Below are 25,665 nucleotides of genomic sequence, written 5' to 3' on the forward strand. Positions count from 1 at the left end.
AAACTTTTCCAAATAACCGTGTTTTCTTATAATCATCTTTATAAACTGCTTGACATCGACTGTCCGCCTAGAATAATAATTAATAGTAATGAACTTTACTTGCACTTTTCACTGATTCCCTGTGGAGACGATCTTACTTACCCGTACTAGTTATACTTATTTAAGCTTTATAAATACTTGTTTTTTATTAGAGCACGACATCTACGTCAAAATATTTTGCTTACCCTCAAGCACATTTTCTTTGAGTGTGAGTAAAGTAAGGACTGGATAATTTAAAATATTGTTGTTCCTGATAATTCTCTTCTGAATTAATCATTACTCCTTTTCCCTTTGACAACATTGATTTCTTTGATCTACTTGATCCTGCTCCTTGCATATTCTGATTTGTACTTATCGGAACTGATGGAGTCTCAGTGTCGAATGAATCTGAATTTTCTTACATTGTCATTTGGTATGAGTCTTAATCACCGGATACATGAATTGGGAGTAGAGATGTTCCAATGTATCCCTTTCCTTTACCAGTTCGAGGTTGACTGGTATAACTATTGTGATCTGCGTGAGGTTTGATTAAATGTAGGAATGCGTTCCTATCTTATCTTATCCGTAATATTTGAATTTTCTGTGATTAAAGTTTAGATATTCTTCAGTCAAATATCTAATTTATTGTAACAAATGGTTTATGTAATAAGATTGCTCTTTCTATCGGTATTTGTGGATTTCCAGGAGATTCTTTATTTGCCCTCCATATGGCAAATTAGGAACTGTCGATTGTTTTTGACTGATAAAGCTTGTATAATGGCTGTTATTACTGGCCATATCTGATGGCTCAGATTCAGGTGTGATTGAATGTCTAGCTACTTGGCGTATATGCCCAAAGTAGTTTGCATAACACATTTGTACATATTATACATATGGATATGTAAACTACCAATATTTGCTAATCCCTACTTATTCAACAAGTAATTAAAGCTTAGGTACTAACACATTAATACCTAATTTGCTAAAACCGATGGCTCTATAATAAGATTGATATATGTCTCTTGATCAAAGCCAAGGTATGATTAAATACCTAATTCGCTAAGATCGATGACTCTGATACCAACCTGTCACACCCCGACTTAGGGCCTAGGCGTATGACCAGTAGTTGGTACCTGTTTTGTAAATACATCAGAGTTGCGGTTTATTTTAACGGAAGACTTGGATCAGGCTCTTCTATGGAGCCAAATGAAGTAATGTTTGGTTCTCGCCTAAATCCCCTAGCTGAAGACTATACACAGGAGGTGAAGTAGTGGATCAGGGTGCAGTTTTTATCCTAATTTAATCGCAATCCTTTCAATTAGTTCCTATTAGTTCCACACTTTATTGGAAATCAAGGCTGGGATCTTTACAACCATGAATTAAACACTCCCAAGTCTCTTAGATAACAAATCAACTCATGAATCATGATATTCTTTGCTAATAAAATTGTAAACAAAATACTAATGCATTATCATCTTTATACATAAAAAAAGATAAAAAAAACTTACTCTGCATCAAACACACAAACTTTACATTTTCAAATCATCAAATGCTTACATATTCAAAAACCACTGTTTATTAGAATTTGAAAGAAATCGTATTGAGAAGTATAATCTATGGAACTTGTGAGGCGTCTATTGGAAAAAAGAAAACTATGAACAACATGCAAAGAAAAAGTTAAATGACTATACAAACTTAAAACCAATCTCATTATATTCTTCCTTTGTGTAAATGTTTTGATGCTATAAAAGCTGAAACTATTCCAACATATGCAAACCAGTCTTCTTGCAACTGAGAAAACAGAAACAGAGCATGTAATGATTATAAGCAAGTCCACAAATCTTAAAAAAATCAAAAACTGAAAAGGTGAAACGTACCGTTAAAAGTCCAGATTTGAGATCAATCAGTCCTACTGCTTTCCCATATGGATGCTCAGCAGAGAACTCGACTGCTGTCATGAAATCATGTTCGTCTGATTGCTTATGAACGTGTTTTGGTTCATAATCGAGCTTTCTACCAGTAATGAGTTTAACCTTGCAACATAATAATAATAATCATAAATAGTTGTACGATATGTAAATGTAGATACTAGATATGATTGATTAATACAAACAATGCTCACCATGTGTGGGCCCGTGAGCAGGAAGACGGAATCTTTGTTCTCGGGCTTAAGGGACCACAAGGAATCCAGTAAAGACCACTCTTGGCCTATACGTTGACCCACAACAACCGTTTCTCCTGCTGTTGTGAAACCTAGTATCTCTTTACTAGAGTTATTGTCTGTACTTTTTGCTCTTCTTAACCCCCTGTCAACCGAACTACATTAGATTTTTTACATGTATCTTCAACCATATAACAGTGTCACGAAAAATTAAAACATTAAATGAAAAGCAGTATAAACAGATATTAATAGTATCTTTCTAACCTAGATTTTGGCACATTAATTTATGAATGAGTCGATTTGAGTTTTGCTTTATCTCAAACTAGTTTGATTACTCGAATACAAAAGAGAACGGGTCAAATTGGTTGAACATGTAGAAAAAGCCTCTTAAATCATTTTATACAAAGACTTAGATCAAAACTGTAGGTTTGTTTTTGTTATCACAAACTAGCGCATCATTTATTTATATAAATAATTTGTTAGTTGGTCAGCCCAAACATTTTGACCTATTACCCAACCTGGAGACTTGCATGGATCGGTTTGAGCTCAAACCAAAATTCCGGTTTTTAAGTTTTTGCAAAACCATCCAGTTTCGATTTTACCATTTGGACTTCAAACTTTTGAGCTGAAAAATAAATTGGTCCAAAATAATGAATTTAGGCCTAAATCTTTTTTCTTTTTTAGTTAATGATAATACATTTGGGCTAAAATATTTGGTTTAATTTAACACTATTTATTAAATTCTTATAAATTACTGTATCCAAAAATAACTAATGAAAACACATAAATCTAGTTCAGTTTTTCGTTTGTAATTACATACAAAACCAAAACCGAACCGAAAATTCGATTTTTACAAAAACATAACATCAAATCCTGAGGTTTTGTTTGGGTTCTGTTTTTTTCGGTTTCACACACACCCCTAACCCAACCTAAAGTTGATTTTCACAAAAACAGGTTTGTGCCAAACATTATAGTTAAAAAAATCATAATAAATACCTCATTCGAAGTCTAATAATCTCATCGCCAGCTGCATCTATAATATAACTCCAACTCTTGGTCAACCGCAGCATACTCGGAAGTGGTAAAAAGCAAGATTTTGTTATAGGACGGGACGTTTGTAACATCTGAACCACATGTGGTGCGGGAATTGGCACGGTACACGAAGCTGCAACTCGCAGTCTGATTGGTTCAGAGGTAACAGTATCTGAACTAGGAGCCAAATCCAACCATTTTTCCACTGAGAGTTGATGGATAGGGCCAAAAAACTCTTCCACAGAAATATAACTAGAACCAATAGTTTTGACCTTTGTTGACTGCGACACGAGTTCAAATACCAAATATCCGGTAGGTTGACATTGAAATATGGCAACCTGTTTCTGGCCTGACTCAGATTCGATGTTGAGTTTCCTTTTCACATTGAATATTCCATCGGGTTGGTCCTTGCTAAACAAGATATTGACTTTTCCCTTATAATTCTCTGGTAGGTTCCTAATTTCTACAAACTCCAAAAGGACCTGCAAAGTTAACACAGTTTAAGCCAACTCTAGTAATAAGCAACAGACGTGTGAGTGGATCAGAGAAGAAAAGCTTAAAGCTTGAATGTTTTCTCAAGTAGAAAAAGGAAATTTTATAATTAAACATCTAAGAAAAGAATGTTCATCTAATATGGAAGTAACAGAAAAGAGAAATATATTATAGCATAGAAGCTACCATAAAGCACATCAAATAAAATTTGTACCTCAAAGTAACATAATAGAAACAAGGGGCGATTTTGGTCCAAATAAGCAAAATTTGGCCCACTTGGGATTTTTTGTTAAGGATCCTGCAATTTACACCAAGTTTTTTATGCTTATTGCACCAAGGTATGTGACTTTAGTTATTATGTAACTTTTACTTTTGTTTGATAACTTTAAATATATAAATTTTTATGTAAAACCGAATATGTTCTTGAGGTATGCTTATTGTTATATAAATTATAGTGTTAAGTTTAAAAAAAAACCAGACCCGTATCATTTATACCAAACGATAAACTTTTATATTTGGCACGGCTCGGTTTTTTTATCAAGTTAACACTGAAATGTAGATAACAATAAACATATCACCATATTTGGTCCTTTTATGAATCATTGTATATTAAAATATAAGCCAAAGAATAAAGCAAAAATGTATATTAACTAAAGTCACATCACTTTATATGAATAGGCAAAAACGTTGGTGCAAACAGATTCACCCTTTTGTTAATACTTTGTGTTTGTTTAGAGAAAACCAACATAAAGGCTACAACATAAAGCACCACAGATCTTAGCGGTATTTTGGATCAGGTCATGTTGACACATTAACGGTTACGATAACTAGATTATTAAGTATGGCTGTATGATTACTAGTAACAAACTAATCATATAATTATTTGCAATAAATGTTACTTTTGAACCTTCTAAGTCTCAATTGTAATTAGTTCTAAAACTTTTTGATACTGCCCTTCATTACTTCTAGTTATAAATAGTATACCTTCCAACTGTATTTTTAATAATTTTTTTGTTATAATTTCAAATGAAAACAAAATGTTAGCAGGTCAATCCCCCCAACCCAACCATATCTGTATATGGCCCATAACCAGACCTGCCCATATTGCCACATCTAACAAATGTTGTATCTTTCAATGAAAATTAAATAAATTACCTCAATGTAACTTATTTTAGAGCCATCAATGAACCTCTCAAGCCCACTAACCGAATCAGATTTACTAGTGGTAATCTCTGGTATGCAAGGAGTGGTAGTTACAGGAGACGGGGCGGTGCCTCTATACATTGCACCTGCCCTCCAATACCTTGAACCAAAAGTTTCCTCCCACTGTTTGGTAGTTTCAGAAAATCCTGTGTCCAGTTTCTGACCTTTTGCTCGGTTTTGATCTGTGTCATCATGCTCTAGAACCTTCCCAATTAATTCTGTTAGGTCTTTGCAGTAGGAAGCAGGGTGTAACTGGTGAGTATGCCACATCAGATCAATATCATAAGTTGGAACACAAAACCGTTTTAAGGATCGCTCCCTGTTTCTCCTAATGAGATGCAAAAAGCCTTTGTATCTTGCAACGGCTGCTTCAAGAAACAGATCACTCTTCACATGAGGTCTGGATACCTTAATCATTAACAAACAAATTGTATAAATTAATCTCCAAATAATAGTATAATACAAATAAAGCATGTTAAGGACTCATGATTACCTGATAAAAGAACGGGCTTTGTCTCTCAATAGCTAAAGTGAAATCATACTTTGAAAAGCTTTGATTTTTATACATATCTTCAGAAAACTTTGTTGCTAAAGCACGTGTCATGTCAAAGTCATAGGGCTCATTAGGGTATAGTTTGTTCCATATTTCCTCAGTTTCCCCTTTTGATATTCCTTGAACGGAAGACACGACGTTACGGTTGTCAAGAATCTTTTCATAAAACTCTTCACAATCGGATTTGTATCTAACCTGACAAAGATACCATGAACAAATTGTTTTTAGTCTCCAAAAACATATAGTCAAGAATACGAAAGATTTTCGGTTAATAAGAATCATACCGGATTAAGTCTGTGGCAATGCCAAACCCATTCACAATCAAGAGGAACCACTAACGGTCCTTCAGTGATCCGAGACTCCGCATGTTTAGCAAGCAACGGAAGCCAGCACGCATTGTACCTGAAATTGAGTTTACCAATATTATAACATTTCCTAAAAAGAAGATCAAATAAATTATACATCAAAACTGCATAACTCGTTGATTTACCTATAGATTGCCCATTGTAAGGCCTGGCCTTCATAAAGCCAACGATTTCTATATACGGCTTCAAGAAACCGCAGTTGACGTTTAGCAGCAGCCAACAGATCTTCAGTTATTGAAATACTCTGTGCTGCATTCCACTCTGACTCTTGTTCCATATTCATTTTGAATCTCACCTACGAAAAGTCGAAAACTGTAATCCAGTTTTAATTTTAAAATTAATATCGACAATGTAATGAAATATTATTCAGCTTGTTAATAAGGCATCAATGTTTGTGATCCCAAATTACTCATTGCAATATGTATAGACGAATCCAAAAATTATTGTAATACAATTGGAGATAATTGTATGAATCCATTAAGAGCCCTAACTTGTGACATATTAATTTTGTGTATAAATAGAATTCAATTAAGCTATGAGTCGATTAAAATTAGTAATTAATAATTGAGTAACAAAAATAAAGTGATGAAAGCAAGCAGGTAAAAATTGTAATAATAAATTAAGTAAGAATTACCAGGGGATGTTAATTAATTAATAACAGTCGGTGTGAGAAGAGAAGATGAGCGTTGAAGAGTGCCTGACGGTGGATGATTGTTTGTTTGTTTGTTTGTTTGATCAAACTTAGCAGAGGCGGTCGTTCCTTACACCTTTCCAACATTTTTTTTTATTTTTATTTTTATTTTGTTGGAAATTTCTATGAAACTTATTTCTCAAAACACGGTCACGCAACACCAAAATTCCTTTTTTTTCCAAATGGCATTAAAAAATGGGTTGAAATTGATAATAATGATGTATTTTAGTATTTTACACCAAGTTTATTTTATATAATGTCTTATTAAGTTATTACTTGGAACGTGTATTTGTTTTTCAACTAAAATTTAATATAAGTATGTTACTATTTTACAATGTTGTAAAAGTAATCTACAAGGCTGATTATTTCTTAAAGGGTAGGTGTCGAGGAGAGTTTTTTTAACTCCGCCTAATTACTAAGAATCGATTAAAGGTGGTCAACTTAGCCATAATCATATTTAGTCAGTCAACTTGGACAAATTTTGACTTAAAATATAATACAATGTTCGTCTTTATATGATATTAACAAACGAATATCATTTTTTAGTTACATATTTGCAATTTGTGGAATAACTTAGTATTCAAAAATGAATTTGTCTTTTTTATATTGACATTCACCTATTTTGTTATAAATATTGATAAATTTATGACATTTAAGATATATAAAATATACAAAAAATAATTTTTATTATATTTATCATGTCTGAGTACACCCAACTCTCCAGTCGGCCGTCTAGTGTCCGTCTAATGACTTTTGCAACCTTGCTATTTTATGTAAAATATATATCATCTGAACTAGGGATGAGCAAAATCGGTACCGAAATCGGTACCAATTTTTTGAGTTTCGGTACCGGTGACCAGGACCGGTATTTCCCGAATTTTTACCTTCAATCCCGGTACCGTCTCGGTCCCGTACCGGTACCGAACCGAATATTTTGGTACCGGTACCGTAACCAAGAATTCGCAATTTTCGGGACCAGGATTTTCAGGATAGGGACCGGTCGGTACTGGTACGAACCCGATCTCATCGCTAATTTGAACATACTACTTGTTTATGTCATTTTTGTTTTTGGGTAATATAATAAAATGATTCAGTCATTAGAGTGTAACATTTAACTGGTAAAAAAAAACATATTATCTATATACATGAAGGGAGAGCTATATTTTTTATTTTGATATGTATAAGTTTTACATTTTGACTTAAAAAATTTTAATAATAAATTAGGATATCAGTTCAACTCGTTTGTGTAACATTACTAAAATTTTGGTCTAAATTTGACAAATTAATAAAATTAAAGGATCAATGATAATCTCAAAGACAAGTAAAAGGAAAATTTTAAATAAGGAAATATAAGAAAAAAATAAAGAAATAAATATATAAGGTAAGTCTTCCCACATGAAGGAAATAAGAAAAAGAAAACTCATCCCACATAAAAAGATGCAAGAAAGTGGAATGATTCCACATGGGTATAAATAAGGAATATGGAATCCATCCCACATAGAAAGTGATAAAGAAATGGAAGCTCTAGACAAAGTTTCCAGTTATATTCTTTTATGCTTAGCATGCATCAAGTGGTCCTAGCGGAGGGTGCGGAGCACCCGTCACGCACGGGCTCGGGCGAGGACGATGGCGACGGCGAAGGGCGTTGGGCGCAATGTGGCGCTTTGATGGCGCACTTCGCACGCTCGCATCGCCGTGAGCTGCTTGAGAGCCGCCTTATTGTTTTTGGAAAGTGGAAACGAGATCATAAAATGACAAGATTTGAAAGTGCAAGGACTAAAAAGGAAATTCTGGAAATTGTACCTCATCGCGATACCCGATGGAGGTAAGTCTAGGGATGGCGTATCGCGATCCCATGTCGGCAACGCGAAACACGTGTCGAGCCACGTGTCAACACGTGGCAGTGTGACAGACCACGTGTCCCCCACGTGCAGGCCACGTGGCACCTTCACAAAAAAGGTGGCCTCGCGATACGCGACAGCCACATGAAGACTCCATCGCTTATTGCGATGGAGTATGAAATCAGCTATAAAAAGGGAGGGACCCAGCTCATTTCTCACACACACTTTCCACTCTCTCTACATCGTTTTGGGTGCCACCGACCCAACACTCGTCACCTCGTAATCCGTGCCAAAACATGACATTCTCTCAAACTACGTGCCAACAAGTCACGACGACCGGCGCACATCGTTTTGCGTGCCAATCTCGTTGTACGTGCCAAGCTCCGAGGTTCTGACGATTTAAGTCCCGATACGCGATAGAGAGTAGAAGTACTGTCCGATAGGTGATAAATATCTAACTCCGAATACCCGTGTGAGGTAGGGGTTCTGTCTACGTTATTATTTTATTATTATAAATGGCTTAGACCATAGTAGGGGGTATAGCCTGAACCTTGATTACAATTAAGCATAAAATAACTTTTCTTAAACAAATATTATAGTTAAAAGGTTGTTTCTTCTTAATTAAGAAACGTAGGCATGTACGTACAAAAGGTATAATCAAAATAGTATTTCTTTATGATTAAGAAATATAATATTTATACAAGAAATCATAGTTAAGAAACGAACATATATTGGTAAATAAAGAAAGAGACTAAAGGTCCAATGTTTTATATAAACAAACGATTTTATCAAGGTTAAAGCTATACAAAACAGACTAAAGGTATGAAGCTAGATCGATGATCTAGTTATTTATACAAAGGTTATTCTCGTACTATAGGTCCGAGGTAACAAAACAAGAAACAGAAATCAGAAAACAGGAATCAGTATCAGAAAATGATTATAAACAGAAAATTTGAATACGCCCTAAACTTTTACAAACTCTTTTAGAGTCAGAATGTTTACATAGGATTTACGAATCCTTAAAACTTTGTGTTACAATAATAAGAAACTGATACTCTGATTAAGAGTATACATGTGTCTGGATCCATTCATACATGGTGACTCGACATTTCCCTAAGGCCATGCAAATCATCAACATATCTCCGGAAGCTTTATGAGAAATTATTGTGTATATAATTAATTGTACATGTACTTAGGGTAATTTGGTTGGGTGCATAATGAGTAGTCACAAATGTATTATTGTTGGTTTCACAAAGGTATTGAAAAGATTTTTATAAAGAGTCAGCGTCATTCACTAGCTGTGTGCTGACGTATTTTTCAACCCATTTTACAGGAAAACAAGAAAGGTTAGAACAAAACAAGCAAGACAGAATAGAAGATTGGAGAATTAGTCATTAGATGGTATTTGATGACTCAGAATTTTTATATTAAAGTATTATAAATAATTATGTTTTCTAAAGAAAGGTAATTGAAATATCAAACGGGTATTTAACCCCGAGTTTTCAATTATAATAATATTATATTTAAGACTTCCCCTGAAAAGAACTTATTTTCTCAAACATGCTTTGCAAACATAAAAATGATATTTTAATCCAACATTTTATAAATGAATATTTTATATTAAATGACTTCCGCAACTCTGATATATTTACAAAACATGTACCAACAATTGGTCACACGTCTAGGCCCTAAGTTTGGGGTGTGACAGTTTGCTTTTTAAATAAATGGGTAGAATAACTATTTGCCCTCATGTGCACGACACATGACCTGACTTAACGAAAAAAACTAACTTGATTAAGGCCAAATGGCATATAACGTAGCATTTAGAAGCGTAAAGCACAAACCATATCAATTTTATAGATGGAGGACAAACAATGAAATTTGGTACAAACATAAAGTATAATATTTGTAATTTTGTCTAAAAATTTTGAATTTAAGTATGTTGCTATTTTATGTAAACTATATCATATATGATTGATGAAAAATAAATATATTGTTGTTGATTTGAAGGTGTAACTTGAAATGTTGATATACATAAGGCCATGTTTAATGATTAGGCTGGTTGCTGTAATTCTGTAAATGAGCTTTAAAGATCAATTTAAAACATTTGTCACTATCATGTAAATAGTAGGGTTTTAAGTTCAATTTCCTTAAAACCCTGTTGTGGTTTAAATTTTCTGTTACCATCTTAGCTTAAATTATATTTTTTATTTTATAAAAATTTAACAATACAATAAAAAATAAATAAAAACGTAACACTACTTAAACTAAAATAAAAAACATAAAAACCAATAAAAACATGAAACTACTTAAAACTAAAATTCAAATAACACTATTCTTCGTCTACATTTTTTAAGTTCCCTTTTGAACAGGTTTCTCTAAATATAAATAATTTTGAAATTTATTATTTTTATATTTTAATCTCAAGTGGTCAAGTAATCGTTGTCATCATTGCTAGCCCCACCTTTCTCACCATTGCCGCCCGTTAACAAGCTACCAAATTTAATAGTCCTGCCCCGCGGTGTGCCGGGCTTTAAAGTCGAGCCACCTCAATTTGACAGACTCCTTCCATGCCCACAACGAGGGGTCTTAATGTATCTTAAGGCATTTTCTATATTATTATTTTTTTAGCCAAAAACATGCATAATGAATGATGTCTTTTCAATCATTACCACTTCAAACCATATATGACATTATTGTAAAATGTTCATGCCCCTTCACGCTTCTATAATGCCTTGGGGATGGTGTAGAGGTTTTATCTACCCCTATAATGCCACGTTACACACTGTCTAAGTCTTACATTAAGATATCACTATATCAGTTCAACTCGTTTGCTCCAAATCCATCTCCCACTAAATTTCTATATTTCTTATTTTTGACACAGTTTAGTTCCATGTGAGGTTCATATATCGAAATTATCAACCATTCCATAAGATCTCTCATCACACTTGAACGCAGGTTATAATCGCACATGAACTCAAGTTTAATGAAATGCATTAAGTGAGTGGAAAGATTTGAATTACAAAGCCAAGACAAGTGTGTAATCAAGAATAATAGATAAATTTACAGAGGTGTAGACCATGATAAGATGTTAAAGTCCAATGTTGCTACGTTTGATTAATGGAGAGGATTGACTAGAAACCATATTGGAGGAAAAGAATTAGGATTTTTAAATAAGGGACTTTGAGATATTTGAAGGGCTTAAGTTGTAGATGTTATACAGTTAATGCATGGTTCGACCGCGGAAATTACCACACCTCTTCTGAAAGGAGTCGTTTTTAGCAAATGTGATACGATTTGTCAGTGACATTTGTTCATGTTTTGCACAGTTCACACTTCACATAACAAAGTTGTAGCACAATTTATGTTTAACACTATTCGAGGAATATAGTATTGCTAGAAACCTTTATAGCTTTTCAAGTATAAGCATCAATACCTATTTCTTTGTATAGTTCACATAACAAAGTTCTACAAGACATAAAGACAACTTATCTTGACTTTTGAATGATAACAAGATTCACTTTTTCGTAAGCTTTTGATATATCTTGTTCCCAATGATTTTCTTATAGCTTCTTTGTTATTCATTTTGCGATGATGAAATTTCAAGAAGAAATGCGTGGTACCCAATGTTTCATCGGTCCTCGGTTGTATTTGTCATAGTTTTTCTTGCATAATCTCCTTCGATGCGCCATCCTGATGGTTTCCATGCACTCGTGTACTTGAGCGTGTACTCATACTTTCTTTTAGCAATTCTTTGATTGCCATAAGAGCTGTCATTTTTATCATTTATTATAGAAAAAATATATTCAACAGAATCATTTTCATTAATTGAAGAGCTTAAATAAAAATCAACTGCTGCTAAATATATTTTCATGCAACTTTTTCATTGATAGAACTTATGGTTTACAAGAGTTTTTGATTCTTGTTTAAACCTTTCCTTCTATATGTATTTAATTAATTATTCATTTTACTTGGCTAGTTATGATTGTATGCAACTCTAGAAGAATCTTTCTGTAAAATTGGTCACCAAAAAATAATTTATATGCAGCATATTCTTGAGAGGATACAGCATATAAGTGAGAAACAAACTAATAGTCTCTTAACTTTATATCCATATAGACATCTCACTCCAAAATTTTATTTTGTTAGCCACTATTACAAAAACATATGATCCAGTTAATGAAATACTCAATAGACAGTCTTGCCTTACCTGGAAACTCATCACCTTCCATATATCTACTCGATTTTCTTGTCGCGTGCGAAATTGACACATCAAACATTTGAACTCGTCACAGGGTCAATTTTGTAGGTCCCGCGTATGCAAAAATCCTAAATAATATATAGCAACTGGTGGCTGTGGGCGTCTAGTAGGAGAAATGATTGGTGGTTGAAGGTCGCAATCGATGAGTCTTTTCTTGAATAAACAACGTTTAACTTTGTTGGATTCTAATGTAGCAGACAAGAGGAGAGACGGAAGATCCACCAAGACGAAAAACTAATACGTCTAAACCTTACCCCAGTTAATTAAATCATTAAACATTAGTTTAACATAAACAGTGCCCACCTTCCTCACTAAAACTAACAAATCCCAACTAAATTAATAATAATAACTGGAAAATCAAGCAAACTGATTGAGAACTTAATGTTATATTATTCTAAACCATGCAATTTCCCTCTCATCTTCCATGTAAGGTACTAAGGCATATGTAATACTTCAAATCTTAAAGTCAAACCCCTATTGTACCAATACCTTCTCCCTTCCAAGAACACTATTATTTCATGCTATTTTGTCATCAAAGATTCATCCTTTATTGACCAAGTCAAAAAGGTTTCTCACAAATTTGAAGTAGAATATCAGTCAACAGTTTGTGATAATTTTGAGACACAAGTTAAGTTATGAATTTGATCATCAGATGGGGAAACTTAAATTGATAATAACAGATGATAATGGAAGAACTGAATTACAAGAATTCAAGATTGGTTTCATGTTGTATTGTTCTCTGCATCTTCATATCCATCCAATCAACTTGTTCACAAGAGGGTATGTTTATTTATCTCAAAATATTAATTTCATACTAAAGAAATATAAAAATTTTCAGGATAATAATTGTAATATTTCATAAATGATAATATTGATCTTGCTAATAAGGATATTTTGTCAAAACTAATAATCTTGATCAAAGCTTTAAAGATATTATATAAGGCAGGTTATCTTCAATTTTGCTATTTTAAGTGCTATTTAACATAAACTATCATATTGATGCAGATTTTGTAAGTATACAATGTTGCGCCGATTCAAAATTCACAGATCCAAACAACAATATAAAATGGATCCCAGATGATAAATGGTTCTCTGACAACAGACAATGTCAAGACATAGTGAGACCGTTACAAAACGGTACAACAAATGATCATACTCGATTCTTCAACTCAAATTATGGTACAAAATGGTGTTATGAGTTACCAACAAAAAAGGGTCAAAATTATCTGATTAGGGGAACATTCCCTTATAAAGATATTAACACATCACCAACAGGAACATTTTTTGATGTTTTAATCGGTATTACACCAATAGGCCGAGTAAACTCAACAGATGAAACCGAAATTGAAGGGATTGTTATAGCTACTAATGACTATATCAATTTTTGTTTATTACCAAAACAAGGTAATCCTTATGTTTCCAAGATCGAATTAAGACCGTTGGATTCGGATTATAAAGATCCTTCAACAGTTCTCAAAGTTGTGCATAGAGTTGATGTTGGGAACACAAAAGGAGAAATCAGGTATTTTTCCAAATCTTTACTCATGAAAAAAAAGGTTGTAAATTGTACTAATCTTAACATATGCAATTTCAGGTATCCACAAGACTCGTATGATCGAATCTGGAAACCTGAATCCGATATGAACCAAAATGACAATTCCACGTCACTACAAAACAGCAATATCATTGGTCCAAATGACACAAAAGCATTGCCGCCTATTACAGTGCTACAAACAGCTCGAACACATTCGGATCGTTTAGAATTTTGGCACAATTTCCACTCGGAATACAACGACTATATTCTTAATCTATATTTTCTAGAACTTGATGAATCTGTGCAAACCGGGCAACGAGTGTTTGATATTTATATCAATGATAAACAAAGGGGGAATATTGATATATTATTTGGTGGTTCAAACTACAAGGCTGCTTCTATAAACTTCACAGCAAGTCAATTTCTTAATTTGACGATAATGAAAGCTAAAGGTTCTCAGTGGGGCCCAATTTGTAATGCGTATGAAATTTTGCAAGTTCGCCCGTTGCTTCAAGCTACTGACCAACAAGATGGTAATTTAAGTACTTAACTCGTGCCTACTCTATGTACTAACATAAATTATTTAATTTCGTGCAGTGGATGTGATTTCGATCATAAAAAACGAGCTATTGGTGGAGAATGAAGATAATGAAGTATTGGAAAGTTGGACAGGTGACCCGTGTCTCCCGTACAGCTGGCATGGGGTGACGTGTAACCAATCGAATGGAAAAACAGTTATAACTAAGCTGTAAGTTTTTAAGATTATAAGATGTCATATTAGCATGGATAAAAGATGAACAATATGTTATATATATATTTTGCAGGGATTTATCAGATGGGAAATTTAAAGGACCACTTGCACAGGGCATCACTATGCTGACTCATCTTATGGAACTGTAAGACTAACAATCAAATTTTCAAAATTCAAAACATTATTAATTGCTTACCTTTTGGTTGTCAACTACAGGAACGCAAGCAATAACCGTTTCACCAACAGCATTCCCGTATTCCCGTCTTCCTCGATTCTCACTTCAATGTATGCTTCCTTTCAAAATCAATGTTTAGTGGTTAAATATTATTAATCTGTTTCTAACAGAAGAAACTAATTATTGGTAATAATATTTTAGGGACCTTCGAAACAATAATTTCACTGGAAGGATCCTACACTCGCTTACCGCCCTTCCAAACTTGACACAGCTGTGAGTTCTCTAATCAGTTCCATAAAAATTAAAATGTTAACAAATACTAAAAATAAAAACAACTAATATAAGTGTTGGTATTTATAGATACTATGGCTGCAATAAAGATCTTAATGAAGAGCTTCCCACAAGTCAAAATTCATCCAGGCTTCTTGATACAGAGTAAGAACTTCAAATCTTTAATTTTATAAAAATTGGGATAGTAAATGAATCTAACGAACATGAACAACTAAACGAAATGGGTTTTCTTGTTAATGTCCAATCATTAAGAAAATGAGTGTGCTTATGTTGATTTATGTTTGCTCGTTAATAGTATAAAGTATAAACGAATGGTTAACGAACGTAAACGAACGAACATAACTGAACATAGATGATCGATCATAACTGAGATAAAAACAATTAAAAGAAAATGCAAACAACAATGTATTGGCCCCTAAAAAGTTATTAAAAGTAGACTAAATTGGAATGCGCCTAAAAAGTTCAAATGAATATATTAACAAACAAACATAAATAAATGTAAAGTAACGAACGCAAGCGAACGAATATAAACAATTTTTATAAACGAACGAGACATGTGTTCATATTCGTTCGTTTAACTAAATGAACAAAAACTTCTATTCATGTTCCTTCATTTATTGAACAAACGAATATTCCACCAAACGGTTTACTGAATGTTCAGTTCGTTTACAGACCTAAAAAAATGCTAAGAAAGTTATACAAAACATATAACTGTTCTGGTTTTAGCAACGGAATATGCAGGGAAGAGAAATCTAAGTCATCAAATCGAGCACGCGGTGTTTTGAAAGCAGCAATTGCAGGTGCTGGCTTTATACTTACTATAATACTGGTGTTCCTAATCTGCATTTATAAGAAAAGGAGAATGGTCAACAAGAAATCAGAAAGAAAAAGAAATATAATGACCAAGAGTGAGTATAATAATGTTTAATCTTTTCTTTCAAGATTTTCTATTCATGTTCGTGTCACAAACATATAATGCAGATGCAATTTATGCAATGCCGAGCAGCAAGGATGATATAAGTTTAAAGGAGATAAACATACAAAATTTTACTCTTGAGCAGATAGAAAGTGCAATACATGATTATAAAACATTAATAGGTGAAGGAGGGTTTGGATCGGTTTACCGTGGGACCCTACCCGATGGTCAAGATGTAGCTGTAAAAGTCCGGTCAGCAACTTCAACACAGGGAACTCGTGAATTTAACAATGAGGTGAAATAGTAATTTTTAATTAGTATAGTCAAATATTGATATAGTGATAAATAAATATAGATATTGACACTCTTGTCTACAGTTGACACTTTTATCAGCTATTCGGCATGAAAACTTGGTGCCACTTCTTGGTTTTTGCTCTGAAAATGATCAACAAATTCTTGTTTATCCGTTTATGTCTAATGGGTCCCTACAAGATCGGCTTTATGGTATGTCTTTACTGCTTTGCCCCTAATTAACAATTGTCAACATAAAGTTTAATATGGCCCGAGTGTTTTAAATGCAAGGGTAAAAATGACATTCTGTTAACTTGAAACTGACTTAAACACACCTATCTTAGGATTAATCTTTTGTGTTTGTGGACATAAAAGTGGGACAAAAGGAATATTATTCTTAACGGTTTAATTGTGTTTTAAAAAGGTGAAGCATCTAAACGAAAAGCTCTAGACTGGCCAACCAGACTTTCAATAGCTTTAGGATCTGCTCGAGGTAAGTTACTCTGTTATATCACATATATATATCGACTATATTAATATTATTAATTAATATTATGCTGTTTATCTGTACATAACACTAATACTGAGTTTCATCCTCCAGGTTTAAGCTATCTTCATACATACTCGGGACGTTCTGTCATACACAGAGATGTGAAATCAAGTAACATACTCCTAGATGATAGCATGTGCCCCAAGGTGGCAGATTTTGGTTTTTCAAAATATGCACCTCAAGAAGGTGATAGTAATGCTTCCCTAGAAGTAAGGGGGACAGCTGGATATTTGGATCCAGAGTAAGTAATTAAGTATAACCTTTTCACTTCCCATATATATTCATCATATTTCGGACAGTAACAATCTATGTCTTTTGATTTTCAGATATTATTCAACCCAACATTTGTCTGCCAAGAGTGATGTCTTTAGCTATGGAGTTGTATTGCTTGAAATTATCACTGGTCGGGAACCTCTTAATATACACCAACCGCGAAACAAGTGGAGCTTGATTGAATGGGTATGCTTCAGTATAACATAAATTACATAACAGTAAAAAGATTATAACTTCTATATATTATGTAGGCAAAACCTTATATAAGGAATTCACGAATAGAGGAAATAGTAGATCCTAGTATAAAAGGAGGATATCACACGGAAGCTATGTGGAGAGTTGTGGAAGTAGCATTAGCATGTATTGAGCCATTTTCAGCTTATAGGCCATCTATGATAGACATCGTTCGTGAGCTAGAAGATGCATTGATTATTGAAAATAATGCATCTGAATACATGAAATCAATGGATAGCTTTGGTGGATCTAATCGGTTTTCCATTGACAGACCGATAGTAATTTTACCTACTTTACCTACCCCGACCCCATCAGAACCATCATCTCTTCTTTCACAACCCGCTCATCCCCAACCAAGATGAATTTGTGTCTAAATGTAGCACATGATGTATGATATCAAGTAAATATGTTTAGTTTTCGGTTAATATGAGGGCATATTTTGGAATATATTTATATTATCATGTCAATATGCTGTAACTCAAATCTTCATCAAGACATAAAGTGATATGAAAACACAGAGAAGAAAATTCTTCCAATAACAAGATGCACATATGAGCTACATATATAAATATATGCAAAGCAGGCAAACGGTGTTTATTACAGGCCTTAGTTTTCTTTCTTTTGTTAACAATGTCAACATATAGCAGAATCAAGTCTTGAATAAATTCGGATTGGCGGTAGCGGTACTAACTTGTACTTCAATCAACTCTAGACGACGCTCTAGTGTATCAAGTTTCTCATTCATAGACGCCAATTTGCTCTTTGTTGTAGCCTCTGAAAGACAAAATTATCTTTCGTAAATACACTAAAGCAATTCAACTTAAAGTTCTAGCATACCTACAAGATGTGCCCTAACCACATCAAATGATGACGATTAAGATAAGTTGTAAATTCAAAGTGTCAGATCTACTTATTTTCGCAATCCTTGTACTAACCTTTGCTTAATGTACACCAATTCATACAAAACTCGAAGAACGTTTGTATTTAATTCATCCTATTGCAACTAAACGTGTAGAGATATAAACCGCATTACAATCGTCTATGCAAATTCGTCGTGTAAATTACAATCGCAAGTATATTACGAGGTCAAATGAAGTAACAGGAAGCATTAAACATGGAGATGGAGTTACCGAATTGAACGAGGAAGTCAAAGAGTTGGCGAACGTTAAGAGAGATGTGAGAAATGAACTCTCGATTCTCCCAGTCAGCTTGTACTGCGATGCCTACGTTTACTGCATTTGCTATTCCACCTGCTCATCGATCTGATTTCTGGATTTAAGTCTTCTTATGCGGATGAATCGGTGTTGATGATGATGATAAATGATTTCTTGTGAAGGTGAGTTGTGTGGTTTAAGCAACGGATTATGAAGCAAACATGATGGTGGTTTTGCTGGTGGTTATAGAGGGGTAAATTTATGTTGTAAGAATTTTTTTTTTTTTTTAACGGCAAATTTCATTAATACAACTAGCAGAAAGCTAGAAACCGAACAAAAGAAAACAAGATTACAGCATAAAATTATACCAATATTTCATCAGCAAATTTTTAAAAGACGAACGATTTTTTATCCAAAGAAATCCCTTCGATTTAATGTTCTCCACAGTTTTGGCGAAACAAGCAGTCTTATTTGAGAAGATGACATCGTTTCTGGTCTTCCAAATACACCAACACGCTCTCAGAATGATCCCGTATAGAACCTTGTTTTTTTGAGTCCCCAAATTAGTAGTTTCATAATAACGAAACAAGTCGCGCATCAAAAAGGCATAGATAGAGGAATGTGACACTAATACCTAACAAATTGCCAAACTAATGTGGCAAAATAACAAGATGTGAAGAGATGATCACTCGTTTCTTCGTATTCTCCACATAATCTATAAGTTACCGACTCACGTCAATGTTTTTTTTGGGAATGTAATAAACACCCGAATCTTTAATCCAATGGAAAAACAAAGTGTATGTTCCAAATGTGGTAGTGATAATTGATAAACCATCTTCACTTTTTCAAGTTTTTAGTTTTGTAAGAAGTTCGTTCAAGTACTCAAAAAAATGGTTTTGACAGCATCATCTAGTTTGACTATTGTTGGATAAAGGGTCAGAAAGAGTGGAAAGACTTAAGGCTCGGGGTATACTTAGTGACGGATTCAGAAATTTTTTTTGCATGGGTCAAAACTTTTAGGGTTGGTATATAAACTTTTTTCTAATCCGGTTCGGCAGTTTGGGTTGGGTCAAATCGATAAAAAAAATTTTGGTCCGGTGTGGCCATTCTGATCGGGTCAAATCAAGTCGGGTCATATAAAAAAAACCGAACAAATTATCATATAACCTAAAAAGGTAACTTAAGCTTAATTAAAATGCATACTTATAATAAAATAGAGCTAAAGTTTTCTACGGTTTTTTATTTTATGAAATCTAACTATAATATCAACTCGTTGACGTTCGTAGTTCGTAAGAAAGTCTTTATCAATAAACAATTGATTTACTATGTGTATTACTCCCTCCGTCCCATTTTAAATGTCATTGGACCCAAAACACACAAATTAGAAATGTTTGATCATTTTATTTTATAAGCTGTAAAATGATAATAATGTCTTTTAAGTTATTATGGCTAAAAATTCATTTTTCTTTCTTGGCTAAAAGTTGACATTTAATAGTAAGAGCACAATTGGAAATTGAATTTATATGTATAGAAATGACATTTAAATTGGGACAACCAAAAATAAAAAAATGAACATTTAAAATGAGACGGAGGGAATACTTTATTTATTGTCATAGGATTTGATAGTATTTTAGTCTTTTTAAAAAATATTTATGAAAAATATCTCTATACAATAAAAATATTAGTCATACATTAAAAAAAACTAAAAGCTTATTAAAAAACAAATAAATAATGTACTAAATATTGGGTCGAGTGATATTGGTAAACATCATATCGACTCATATTTAATGTAAATTTGTAGACTTTTCACATGCCATTAAATTTGGTAAGTTAAAATCATATGTAGTCATAATGCTTTACTTCAAAATATTATGCGTCACGTGGCGTCAGTCAGAGTTATGGTTTTTACAAAAACATGGTCTAGTCATAAAGTCTTACCCCCAGGCATTATGCGCCACGTGACGTCCAGTCACTTGTACACTTTTTTGTTTTTTTTTTTTAAATTTTTATTAAAAAAATAATCAAATAACAATAATATTTTATAAAATAAATATTACATTAAAATAAAAAAACTACTCGTCGTCGTTGTCGTCTTCATTGTCTTCGCCCTCGTCGTCCTCCTCGTCTTCGCCCTCTTCGTCTTCATCGCCGTCGTCGTCTTCATCATCGTCTTCATTATTGCCCTCGTTTTGATTCTCATTTTCACCAGGAAAACGTCGATTCATCCAAAGATGTTCGACCAAATATCCCTTTAGAGCGTTATGTATCTTTTTTGACCGCCCGAAATCCGAGTTTTCGAGTCTTTGCTCCATGCTTGCTGGAGTTCGTGGTGGATCCAGGTCCGGTATGAAAGTTGGACATATTGCTCTTCCCTCGTCCTCGATGATCATGTTATGCATTATGATACACGTATACATAGCACATTTCATTCTTTCTAAAGACCATAGACGACAATGATTTTTAACAAAATGCCATCGTTGTTGAAGAACACCAAAACACATCTCGATATCCTTTCTCGCAGACTCTTGCACTTTCTTAAAATACTGTTTTTTTCATCCATCGGGTCTCTGAATGTTTTAATGATTATCGCATACTCTGGATATATTACATCACCCAGATAGTACCCATGATGGTAGAAGTTACCATTAGCCCAAAACGAATCGACGGGAACGGTCCCGGATATGTAACTCTCCATCACCGGAGACTGCTCTAAGACGGTTATGTCATTGTTGGAACCGGGAACACCAAAGAATGCCGACCAAATACAAAGGTCGTATGAAGCAATCGCTTGAAGGCTGACTGTTGGTCCCTTTTGGTCACCTCGTGTATTGACCTCGCCATGCAGTCGGACAATTAACCTATTCCCAATGCATGCAATCTACACTCCCTATCATGTCGGGGAAACCATGCACCCTTGTATGTGCCTCGTAAAGACGTTGTAGATCGTTCCAGTTGGGCTCTTTCAGATAATGTGGGCCATATAGTTTCAATATTCCTATATTTTACACAACTTTTATAAAATAATTGATTAAAGTTAACAAGTGATATAATTATTTAAAAAAAAACAAAACGTACCATAACAAAAATACTCCAAGGTGTCCTGAGTTTTTTTTATCGGCCATCTTTAAATACTCGTAGTTGATGTCGGCCGTGTTTCCGTAGGCGAGCACGCGTACGATTGACGTAACCTTCTGAATAGCCATGAATCATAGCATCCCTCAACCGTCCGACTTTTGCTTAAAGTAATCAAGCTCACGCTCCTAATCATTGGTGATACGCATAAATAAATTTTTAGACATCCGAAAATGACGCCTAAAGGTCTTCGGGTTCTTGTATCTCGGCGAGTCGCAGAAGTAATCCGCCACCAACCGGTTGATGCCTTCGGTACGATCTCGCTCGATATATGCTCTTTTTGAAACGGGGGTGGGGGGTGGAGAGCTAATCGCACTCGTAACGGAACTCATATAAGATGTTGCGAGCACAATCGCACTCGTAACCGCCTCTTCCTCCCCCGCGTCTTCGGCTTGTTGGTCGGGCCTGAAAAACCGATTATATGTAGATGGAGGATCCATTTATAGTGAAGTTTGTGTGAAGAAATATAAAGTTAAAAGAGATATTTTATAAATTTGATGAGTTTTGATTGAGGATGAATTGGTTTAATATATAGAAAATAATATATATATATATATAGTAACAGTCATATGACCGTATGGGTTTAAAATAATGTTTTTTTTTAATTATCCCCCCTTTCCAAGCGTTATGTCTAAAACGCCCGAAAAAAACAACCCAAAACACGGGGGGGGGGGGGGGGGGGGGTGTGCCCCCGACGTTATCAACCAAAACGCCGCCATAACTCGATGACTACGGATGGTCTAACGGGCAGTGAAAGAATGTTAATAAAAAGGCCCACCACATTTTATGACTTTAAAATTATGTCTTCTTCATCCTTTTCTTCTTTATATGTTATCTGAGCATACCCCTTCGGTCGACTCCCGTAGTACCAATATAAATCCGCCCTTAGGTATAACTCATTTTCCTTCACGCGTGAGGTGAGTTAGGAAGGTTGACCCGCCCCCCCCCCCCCCCCCCCCCCCCTCTTCTTTTATGCTCACTCACCTCACCCCTTTTTCGTTCTCCCTTTTTTGATTGTTATCCAACGTTAGTATTTAAAAAGAAAGGTTAATTTTTTTAATTATAAATACATACACATTTCAACCAAAAACAAACCCATTGCAACCATTCTAAAACCATTAACATATTTAACCAAAACAAAAAAAAAAAATTCAAAATGAACATGTTTTATTTGGCTTCACGCAATAGAGTTTACGATTGAACATGTTTTATTTGGTGACGAACAAACATCGCCTCCGCTAACACAAATGCTCGGTTGAATCGAGATCGTAAAAGTGCACACGACCATTTGGTAGACGACTAATTTGCCGAAAACGCAACTTTAACAAGCGGAGATTTTAGGAGGTGTTTTCGAATAAGTAAATATGTAAATGCCTATTTCTAAGAATAGTCGACGATATAGTTAGAACAAATATGTGGTTTGAGTTACGTCCAGATGTGAGAGGGAGAAGAGGTTTTAGTCCTCTACAAAAGCGCATTGCGGCGATCCGGCATACGACACGGTTCATGATGCTTTGGACGAGTATCTTCAAATGTTTCATAGAACGGTACGCAATAGTGTTTATAATTTACCAAAAATATTATTAATTTACATAGCAAGAAATATTGATGTAGCCCTACTTGGAGCGACATTCAATAATTTTATGAATGGCAACAAATCATGGATTTCCCGGAATGCTTGGTAGTATTAATTGTATGCATTGTGAGTAGGCAAACTGCCCTAATGCTTGGTGCGGTCAGTACATGTGAGGTGATCATGCATACCCGACTATATCTTTACAAGCAGTCGCTTCGCAAGATTTATGGATTTGGCATGCGTTATTTGGTGTTGCTGGTACAAATAATAATTTAACGGTCCTCTATCAGTCCGGGTTTTACTACAATATCATAGAATGTAAGATGTCAGGTTCAAGTATTTCAAGTTTCAAGAAGCGAATACAAGCACTGCTATTATCTTGGTGACGGGATATATCCGTCGTGGTCCATGTTTGTGAAATCCTTCATGTGGCCACAAGATGATAAACTAAAGAAATCTAAGGACGCTCAAGAGGCAGCAAGAAAGGATATTGAAAGATTTTTTGGTGTTATAAAAAAAAGTGGCACATAGTGGCTAACCCGACACGAGCATGCGCGGTAAAAAAAAGTTAGACGGATGATGTATTCAATATGTATTTTGCATAACATGATTATCAAAGATTAGGGAGGTGAGGTTTACGACTGCAATGAGGATGAAGACAACGTCCAATACCAACCGGTTGACGAAACACAAAGAGAGTATAACACGTGGTGCGCTACGTTCGGACTTGGTCGAACATATATGGTCTCTACTGCCTGCTTTCAATAATGAAGACTCTATATTTTAAATTTTTAATAGTTATTTTTTTTATAATTTAGTTTACATCATAATCTTATTTCCAATGGTTAAGTTTTAGTTTATTTATTAATCTTTAATATTATATATATAAATTGTATTAAAATAAAAAAAATTGACAATGGAGAATGATGAAGAATGAGGCATATGGTGTACACCCTATGTTGAAGGGTTTTGAGAGGCGATGTTGAATAATTGGGGGAAAAGCTGACGTGATGAATGAGAGAAATAGTGTTGAGGGGTATATACCCCTTAGCCTTATGAGTTGGCCCAAAGCAGAAAATCCCCAGAAAATTCTGAGTTAAGATGATTTAAGCATATCTTGAATATTTAAAAAAAATAGATTTTTCTTAGTTATTAGATTATACGAGCCTCAAAGTTAATTTCTTCAACAACAGCTTTTTAAAGTTCATTCGAGTCAAAGCCTATTTGGGATTGTCAATGACTGGTGTGTTGAGGATCCAAAGTGTAAAGCAATAGATTTAGACAACAGTTATGTCTATTTTGGTTATTTTATACATTTTATTAAAAGATCTATCTACTCTGTTAAACACCTAAATATTTCTAAAAGGCTACAACTGCCAGCTAGTTTTGCCAAACATACCCTTAATGTTTTAATTCCATCAGTTGTTTGTTTTAGTTCCATCAATTGTCATCAAATAATGTTCAATAAGAAAAAAAAGATTAAACTTTAAAACTTTAAGATTATTAAAAAAAACAGACCATGCCACACCAAACCTACGACATAATATGTAGGGACGTAACTGATCGCACAATAGCTCGTAAGACACTATTGATATTAACGTGACAATAACTAATTATTTAATTCATATAACCAAAATCCATAACACAACAAAATTGCTTATTTCTTCAACAACCTAGTCCAACTAAATGTCTTCTTGAACTTCTAAATCTTCAACTAGCAAAAATGTAACATGCGTAAAAATAGAGTTTGAACAACAATAAGTTGAGTGATCACTACACAAGTTTCGATTTATTATTATATTGTAAAACAAACAATTCGTATGCGAATATGAATAATTACAACAGTAATGATATATAACAATTACCAAATAAAATAGATGTGGACCCTTTCAGTCTAGCACAAAGCCAACTTACCGGGATAATGCATGCATACTAGATGAGGATGAGGTGGCCCAACCACCAACAATAAAAATAAACAAATAACCATATAGCATATCATCTATGAGCAATAAATCCATAAACACATAATATCAAATTGTGGTTGATGAGATATAGATGTAAATAATAAAATTTGATGTGTATGGCACGCATGTTACCCCAAAAAATAAAAGATGAAAAAGGGGTGTGAATTACTCACATTAGAAAGTTGGCGAGCGAAAGAAAATAAGCAA

General features: G+C 34.1%; 2 protein-coding genes and 1 pseudogene across 3 annotated transcripts; 1 reads left to right on the forward strand and 2 right to left on the reverse strand.

The window, feature by feature from the left end:
- Positions 1-1,521: 1,521 nt before the first annotated feature.
- LOC143559053 (glycine-rich domain-containing protein 1-like) lies at positions 1,522-6,163 on the reverse strand. The gene is made up of 8 exons (XM_077047758.1): positions 5,950-6,163; positions 5,744-5,861; positions 5,400-5,654; positions 4,859-5,314; positions 3,176-3,693; positions 2,141-2,324; positions 1,896-2,051; positions 1,522-1,809 (listed from the first exon to the last, which is right to left on the reverse strand). Exons 1-8 carry the CDS (start codon positions 6,105-6,107, stop codon positions 1,729-1,731), a joined length of 1,926 nt encoding a protein of 641 aa, XP_076903873.1. The 5' UTR covers positions 6,108-6,163; the 3' UTR covers positions 1,522-1,728.
- A 6,619-nt stretch (positions 6,164-12,782) lies between these two features.
- LOC143559054 (nodulation receptor kinase-like) lies at positions 12,783-18,093 on the forward strand. The gene is made up of 15 exons (XM_077047759.1): positions 12,783-13,397; positions 13,623-14,139; positions 14,212-14,684; positions 14,749-14,899; positions 14,976-15,047; positions 15,119-15,187; positions 15,279-15,350; positions 15,438-15,512; positions 16,095-16,276; positions 16,350-16,579; positions 16,662-16,788; positions 17,000-17,068; positions 17,177-17,366; positions 17,452-17,584; positions 17,650-18,093. Exons 1-15 carry the CDS (start codon positions 13,298-13,300, stop codon positions 17,992-17,994), a joined length of 2,805 nt encoding a protein of 934 aa, XP_076903874.1. The 5' UTR covers positions 12,783-13,297; the 3' UTR covers positions 17,995-18,093.
- Positions 18,094-18,148: 55 nt separating this feature from the next.
- On the reverse strand, positions 18,149-20,734 carry LOC143559058 (protein BRICK 1 pseudogene; annotated as a pseudogene). The gene is made up of 3 exons (XR_013139860.1): positions 20,725-20,734; positions 18,763-18,882; positions 18,149-18,406 (listed from the first exon to the last, which is right to left on the reverse strand). The product of XR_013139860.1 is annotated as a protein BRICK 1 pseudogene (transcript).
- Between the last annotated feature and the right edge of the window lie 4,931 nt (positions 20,735-25,665).

Source organism: Bidens hawaiensis, unplaced genomic scaffold (genome assembly GCF_021521415.1).
Source record: "Bidens hawaiensis isolate Kalapana, Puna unplaced genomic scaffold, B.hawaiensis_p1.1 tig00019690_1, whole genome shotgun sequence".
In the NCBI taxonomy this organism is placed as follows: domain Eukaryota; kingdom Viridiplantae; phylum Streptophyta; class Magnoliopsida; order Asterales; family Asteraceae; genus Bidens; species Bidens hawaiensis.